The 7879-nt window shown below is 42.4% G+C and overlaps 1 protein-coding gene across 2 annotated transcripts in view; it reads left to right on the top strand.

Moving 5' to 3' along the window:
• Positions 1 to 1367, top strand: part of dars2 (aspartyl-tRNA synthetase 2, mitochondrial) — a 16440-nt gene extending 15073 nt beyond the window's left edge. For both annotated transcript variants that reach the window (XM_049482909.1, XM_022677734.2), the window contains one exon: positions 1 to 1367. This exon is cut by the window's left edge and continues 129 nt beyond it. In XM_049482909.1, the coding sequence (XP_049338866.1) occupies positions 1 to 62 (62 nt within the window). In that variant the 3' untranslated portion in view covers positions 63 to 1367.
• The last annotated feature ends 6512 nt before the right edge of the window (positions 1368 to 7879 follow it).

Genomic DNA, 7879 nt, shown 5'->3' with positions numbered 1-7879 from the left:
AGTCCTATCACGTCTCTGTGGCGTGGCCGAGCTCGGCCGGCGGAGACGACAAACAGGCCTGACCGCTCCGCTCCGGACTCCATCTCCAACTGTCTCTCAGCCGTTAATCCAGTTAGAGCCGTTAGGACCGTTAGGGCTGTTAAGTGTTTGTGAGGAGGGTAAGAGACTGTGTAGCGGTGGCTGTCCTCTCTCGGTGTTTGCCGCCGGTGATTGCTTCGGTGCGGTAGCCGAACCGTGACCCCATCTCAGAAAAGAATTACACAGCGTCCGAATGAGAGAGAGCGCGATAGCAACATCACTGAACCACCTCTCGCCGTATCCCTGACCCGCCACGCACGCTATTACCGACCCGCACACCGCCGGCGTCCAGAACACCGACCCAACTCCGGTTCTGAACAGCGCTGATCAGATCCATACTGAAGCTCACCTCAGCACCTACTCACTTCACAGTAATGTGTGCTGAAAAAATAAAGACTAAAAACTTCAAAATCAGTTTCTCTGATTTTGCTATTTATAGGTTTATATTTGAGTAAAATGAACATTGTTGTTTTATTCTATAAACTACAGACAACATTTCTCCCAAATTACAAATAAAAATATTCTCATTTAGAGCATTTATTTACAGAAAATGAGAAATGGCTGAAATAACAAAAAAGATGCAGAGCTTTCAGACCTCAAATAATGCAAAGAAAACAAGTTCATATTAATAAAGTTTTAAGAGTTCAGAAATAATCAATATTTGGTGGAATAATCCTGGTTTTTAATCACAGTTTTAATTTCATACATCTTGGCATCATGTTCTCCTCCACCAGTCTTACACACTGCTTTTGGATAACTTTATGCTGCTTTACTCCTGGTGTAAAAATTTAAGCAGTTCAGTTTGGTGGTTTGATGGTTTGTGATCATCCATCTTCCTCTTGATTATATTCCAGAGGTTTTTAATTTGGTCAGAGAAACTTAGCAGCTAAGTGCTCTCTCTTACTCTAATTCTTCTCTTCTCTGCTAAAACTGAGACTCAGTCCTTAATCATGACGTCTTCCTGTAGCAGTTTTTTTTTCTCCAGTTTTCACCATGCAGTTCCAGCAGTAATTTACTACAGACTAAGAGTTTGGAAATTCACATTATTACGTCCTTTTTTTAAGTCCATATTATTCCCCTTGTTTTTCAGTTTATTGCTAATTTTTTACCATTTTAGTTTTTTCTCTGGACCTGAGGAGCTTAAATGGCAAAAATAAACAAAAAAACTATAACTTCTATAACTTTTGACCGGTAGTGTATAAATATGGAATACCTGCTTCTGCCCTTTGCCAACTACAATTTATAAAAAGTATATAAATAATAAAACAATGATAAATGCTAAAAATACATTTTCTTTGTTTGTACATTTTTTTATTCTGTTACTGTCAGTGTTAAACACTGTGTGTTTTCTGTGTTTCTGCTTTTTGATATATCACTCATTAAACAGACGAGATATTAAAACAATAAAACTCTGTAATTTCTGCATGAATTTCTCTATTAGAACAGAATAGAATTATAATGCAGGAGTGATGCTCCAGTAGGGGGTAGCCTCGTTCCACCACAACACCTCTGATCTTCAGCCCTCCTGACTGGAGACGCAGCAGCAGCAGCACATCTCCCAGTATCTCCAGTACTGAACCCCCAGTCCCAGTACAGTACACCAGTACAGTGACAGTTAGAGTACAGTAGGGAGAAAAGTATGATTAAAATAGCACTGCTGAGGTTAATGTATGATTAGAACAGCACTGCTGAGGTAAATGCGTGATTAAAATAGCACTGCTGAGGTAAATGTGTGATTAGAACAGCACTGCTGAGGTAAATGCGTGACTAAAATAGCACTGCTGAGGTAAATGTGTGATTAGAACAGCACTGCCTAAAAGCCTAAGCTCATCTTAACGGCTTACAGCTCGTCTATAGATCGCTAAAACAGGGCTGTAGCTGCCACATATCACATTAAACAGTAACGTATATGAACATAAATATATAAATATATATTGGGCTGATTTGTATTTTAGTGAGGGTGTAAGGGGTTAATGTCAGGCGGCTCCTGGGTGAATAAAGGGTGAATAGAGCGCGTCTGACGGCAAGGCTCTGTGGTGGTGGCGTCGCTCCAGGACTCGCTGTGTTTAGAAAGGGAGTGAAAAGCTGCTGAATCTGTTGTTTTACTCGTGTTCAGAATCTCCCCGTCGTGTGTCTCTTGGCTCAGTGTCTCTCTTTACGCTGTATTTCCACCATATTTCTGCCGTATTTCCACCGCTCTCCTTATATTCCTGCTCTCAAACAGTCTGAAACACTCGCCGCCGGTGCTGCAGGAGCGCAACCAACAGGAAAGGTCAGGTAGAGGACTGCGGAACATCTCCCCGCCGCGAGAAGCACTCTGCACCGCGAGTTCCCGGCGAGTTCCCGGCGCGGTGGCTCTCGGGGCCGAGCAGGAAGAGTAATTATAATGGATTCCAGCTGAGAGTCTTTTTTTCCGTGGCTTAATTTGTCTCTGTGTAAATCTCTCTCGTTTTGTAATCTCTGGGGACAGGGGGAGCTGAGTGGACGTGGACGGCGGGGAGGACGTCGGTGTGAAGCTCGGAGACGAGCAGCAGGATAATGAGCTCTGGCTGACGGACGCTCTGCTCTCACCGCTAATCTAGAAGGAGATTTTGTCGGATGCTGCCAGTTTACAGCTCATCAATAAATAATTACTCTGAGAAAAATAAGGTGTGATGAATTTAAATGTGATTGAAATGTGAAGCAGCGGCTCCATAAAAACTAAATACTGTACAAAACATTAAACAGATATTAAACAACAAGAATCCAGAGAATCACTGTGTGTGAGGGACAGTACTGACTGGATGCTGGTGATCTTCAGGCCCTCCGGCGGCACTCTGTACTGCATTAATAACTTTAATAACTGTACTGATTCTATACTGACAATTCCATCCTGTACTGCATTTTTATTACATTTTATCCCCAGTTTACCAAGCCAGTTACCGGACCCCCTATCACTAGTGATGCTCCAACACCAGGAGGGTTAAAAAGACCAGCACACGCCTCCTCTGATACATGTGAAGTCAGACTCCGCCTCTTTTTTTTTTAAACTGCTGCTGATGCTGTAGCATTGCCGAGTAGCATCACAGCGCTAACACTCTGATACATTTCTGTTCTGATACATCAGCTCACAGACGCAGCCTTGTGCTGATCCACATCACCCTAGAAGTGATGAGGGGAAAGAACGCCAACTGTGCTCTCTCGGGACTCCGCCAGCTGATGCTCCAGCAAGCTGCATGACCGGGATGACCTGTACTGCATTTTATTTAAGTTCAAATAATTGTGTGAAAATGTAAAATAATTACTTCAGTAGAGATAACCTACATTTCTACTTAAGTAATGTAAGATAGTATTTGTATTACGTCACTCTTTTGGACACAAGTCAGATAAAAGCACTAGCTGGAATACAGCTTACCGTCTTATTTTAGTTCTGTTTATCTCAGGTGCGAGTTCATCTGCAGAGCTCAGGGTTAAAGTTCAACAAGCTTAAACTCAGAAAAAGCAGAAGCTTGTGAATAAAACATAATTAAAAATGTAAGAAGTGGAAAATAAAAATCCAACTATTATAAAATAAGTACAAACAGCAGTGAAGGACGTGTGGGAAGAAGACATGTTTATATAATTTAAAGAATCAAAGTCAACATATGACAAAGCGGCTCATCGCAGACGTCAAGGCCAGATGACAGCATGACAGATGCAGTTAGTTAATCTGTTGTTTGTTTGTTTGTTTTGTTGGTTTGATATGTTGGGAGTGTATTAGAGAGTGTTTAATGTGAGCACTGCCAGCGCACTGCCTGCCAAAAACAATTCCAGCAATTTCAGTGATTCATCTCATCTCATGACCCGCTGTTGGATACAGACTGTGAGTAATAATAAAGAAAACTTGAATATATGTAAATATAAAAAATGATGAGTTTCTTTGATTTTACCAAATTAAAATCTCTGGAATATAATCAAGAGGAAGATGGATGATCACAAACCATCAAACCACCAAACTGAACTGCTTGAATTTTTACACCAGGAGTAAAGCAGCATAAAGTTATCCAAAAGCAGTGTGTAAGACTGGTGGAGGAGAACATGATGCCAAGATGCATGAAAGAAAAAACTGTGATTAAAAACCACCAGGATTATTCCACCAAATATTGATTTCTAAACTCTTTATGAATATGAGCCTTTTATGATATACTCACCTCTAAACGGAGAAAGAGCTAGCACTTAGCGTGTTTGGCGGCTAATGCTAATATTGCTCCAGTCTTGGTGCTGGAGAAACTTTATTGAAACTCCTGTATAACTTTGTGCTTCAGTGATTTTTGGGAATATTAAAGGATTTTAGGTGCAGTTTATAGTGTGATTAAATGTGATGTAAAGTGCTTTAGTTTGGAGAGTAAAGACTGTGATTTTTGTATAATGGTGATAAATCAGCTCTAAAGTAAATATTTTACTGAATGCATACTTTTTAGATGTCTAATTAATCAGCGTACATTTATTCTGCAATTTAGCCAATCATATTCCTGCTTGTCTGTGAGTAGCTGATATTTTCTGTTCTGTAACCGACTTTTTAACACTTTCTCAGCTTTTCCTTCATTTCTAACACTCTCTCAGCTTCACGTTTATTCAGATCAGCCTTAAACGAGCAAAGAATCTTAAATCAAGAACTTTATATGTTTATATGAACTGCTGTCTGCAGACGAGGACAATTATCTACAAATCTTTGTAAAAGCAAAATTATCAGAAGATAAAAAGCAGAAGGTAATTTACTGCAGTAATAAATCTTTATTTAAAGTGAAATTAAGCGTGTTTTATATCTACAGGGAAATTTCATCATTAATTGTGTGTGCGTGTACGGTTTAGTCGTACTGTATACGGTACACTCACAGCTCCTGGTAAATAATAGAAAAAAAGGAATATTTTATATAAGAAGATATAACTACTGATAGTGATCCAGTTCTTCAGTGAATACTAATGAGATTCTGCTTTTTGTTGCAGGAGGTTTAGCTGATCTTGACCCGGCGGTGGTTAATGGGACGACCCTGCTGGATATTTTATGATCTGGGTGAAGCTGGAGGGTTTCTGAGGATTGTGGGACTAATTTTTTGGGACGGGAAAAGGCAGAAATGGCCTAAAATCAAACCCAACAACCAACCGCATCAAATCACGGCCTTTAATTGGTGGAAATGGAGGAAGAGAGTCGGGAAGATGCTCCGGCCAAAAATCTCATTTACACAATTTTCTCCTCGCTCAGCCGCGTCAATCAGCCGCGACGTGCCGCGTGAGAAGAAGTTCACTTCTTTAAAATTCAGAGCTGCTCACGAGAGGCCGCCACCTTCAACGAGAAAAAAATATCCTGCATAAGGAAACACCCCCCTGTCCCTGCCACCCCCCCCCCCCCCCATCAGTTCTGCAGCCGTTACCTGCAGGGAGAGACGGGCGTTCATTAAAAGCGGCCGTGTGAACCAATTACTGAAAACAGACTGAGTTCAGTGAAACACTGAAATACTGACGGCTGAGGAGCATTTCATTCTCCTCATAGCAAATCAGAGCAACAGCGTGAGAACTACAGGAGCTTTGTCCTGCTGAAAAGGTGTTTTTACACCTGTCGTTCATTTCTCTGCTCTGAATTAGTTAATTAGTTTGTTTACCTGAAGCTTTTCCTCAATTTAGCTTGATTTGAGTTGGGTTGGGTTGGGTTGGGTTGGGTTGAGTTGGGTTGAGTTGAGTTGGGTTGAGTTGAGTTGAGTTGAGTTGAGTTGGGTTGGGTTGGGTTGAGTTGAGTTGGGTTGAGTTGAGTTGGGTTGGGTTGAGTTGAGTTGAGTTGAGTTGGGTTGAGTTGGGTTGGGTTGGGTTGGGTTGAGTTGGGTTGAGTTGAGTTGGGTTGAGTTGAGTTGGGTTGAGTTGAGTTGGGTTGGGTTGGGTTGGGTTGAGTTGAGTTGGGTTGGGTTGAGTTGAGTTGAGTTGAGTTGGGTTGAGTTGGGTTGGGTTGGGTTGGGTTGAGTTGGGTTGAGTTGAGTTGGGTTGGGTTGAGTTGGGTTGGGTTGGGTTGGGTTGAGTTGAGTTGAGTTGGGTTGGGCTGGGTTGAGTTGGGTTGAGTTGAGTTGAGTTGGGTTGGGTTGAGTTGGGTTGGGTTGGGTTGGGTTGAGTTGGGTTGGGTTGGGTTGGGCTGGGTTGGTTTGGGTTGGGTTGGGTTGAGTTGAGTTGGGTTGGGTTGGGTTGGGTTGGGCTGGGTTGGGTTGGGTTGATCTCATCTTCATCCAACTGAAAGTTACTGATAAATATAATGTGTCTAAAATATAAATAATGCAAAACATATTATGATAATTCATGTCTTCATTAAGAACATCATGGGGGAGGTGGATACAGTAAGTGAACCCTTCTGTAAAGCTCAGTAGAGTAAAGAGTTAGTTAGTTTAGATGTGTAGATTAGAGTTTATTTGACTGGTAAACTTTTTGAGTCGAGCGTCTGCACTCGTACCGAGATGCTCAGCTGTTCAGGAACAGGAAGAGGCGGGGCTTTGATCAGAGTTCAAACATGCGATTTTGAGGAATTATTTACAGTATTGTTGGTTCAGATCGTCCGGTCTCTATTAAAACTCATTAGGAAAGGCTCGCTGCCCGGCTCCCCGGGGCTGTGAGGAGGTTGCGGTAATGATGGCGCAGAACCGCGTCGCCCATTAGAGCCGCCCTCACACAGCTGAGAGGCGTCAAGCGGCGATTCGGTACTTCAGTCGCATGAAGAGCCGTTCTGCTACATTACCCCCGAACTGCCGGGATCTTCTGGAGTTTGAATAATTGATGGTGCGTCGGCCTCCTGATGTCATTTCCTGTCGATACAGGCGCAGGTTTTGGCGCAGCATGTCGAGCGCCGCCCTGCACAGCACACTCCTGCTGAATTATTTGGAGGACAAATAAATAAATGAAATAAAGACATTAAGTGGAGATAATTTGGATCCGTGGCGATGCGCCGGGGGAGGAAAGGTAATATTGACCCGCGAGACTGAAGCTCCCAAAATAGATCCTCCATCAATAAAGCTAAACGCTGTGATTCATCAGCAGCATTATATTATATATTTAAATACAGGTATTCAGGTCTTACCAGAGCGAGAAATCATAACCTGCAGACGATCACAATCTAATCACAACTTAATCACAACTTCATCACAACTTCATCACATCTTAATTACAACTGAAACACAACATAAAGGCTGAAAGTCTTTCTGCTGTTCAGTAGAGATGAGTGTGTTATTGTCTCCTGTGTGAGAGTCTGTTTCAGTGAGTTGTTATTATAAGGAAAGAGAAATGTGATGCTCTTCACACGATTATAACCGCGGCCGTATTTCAGCCGCTGAACAGCCCGGTGTTCCTCCGACCCGCCGCGTCAAACAAACCCAACCAGCCGAGAAGCCGGTTGTTATTAGTGTGGATTAAAATACGGGCGAGTGAAAGGCCACAGCATATATCAATTTTCTTACGACCCCGTCTCCCTACACCCGAGACCTTTACAGAACAGCGGCGCTGCGGGGAGAGAGTAATTGTGATGGATTTTCTTTTAACCAAATTGATTTCCGTCACATTTATTGACCGATAGTCAACTTTTGTGTTGCTATAATTGCCGGCGACCCATTACATGTTCAATGCAAAACGCCGCTGACTGTATAACCGGGTTATTCCAGAGGAAATCAGCCTGTCACTCACTTATTTCAGTTCCAGAGAGTCCTGTGAACCATCCCATAATAACTCCAGTATTCTCTATACACAGTATCTGCAGATTGGGTGGTAGGGGTATAGGAGTGTTGATAGAGCGTCCAATAGAAACACATCCCACACA

This window comes from Astyanax mexicanus, chromosome 8 (assembly GCF_023375975.1).
Source record: "Astyanax mexicanus isolate ESR-SI-001 chromosome 8, AstMex3_surface, whole genome shotgun sequence".
Lineage (NCBI taxonomy): Eukaryota > Metazoa > Chordata > Actinopteri > Characiformes > Acestrorhamphidae > Astyanax > Astyanax mexicanus.
Note: the sequence above shows the minus strand (reverse complement) of the source record. Positions and strands in the feature narration are given on the sequence as shown.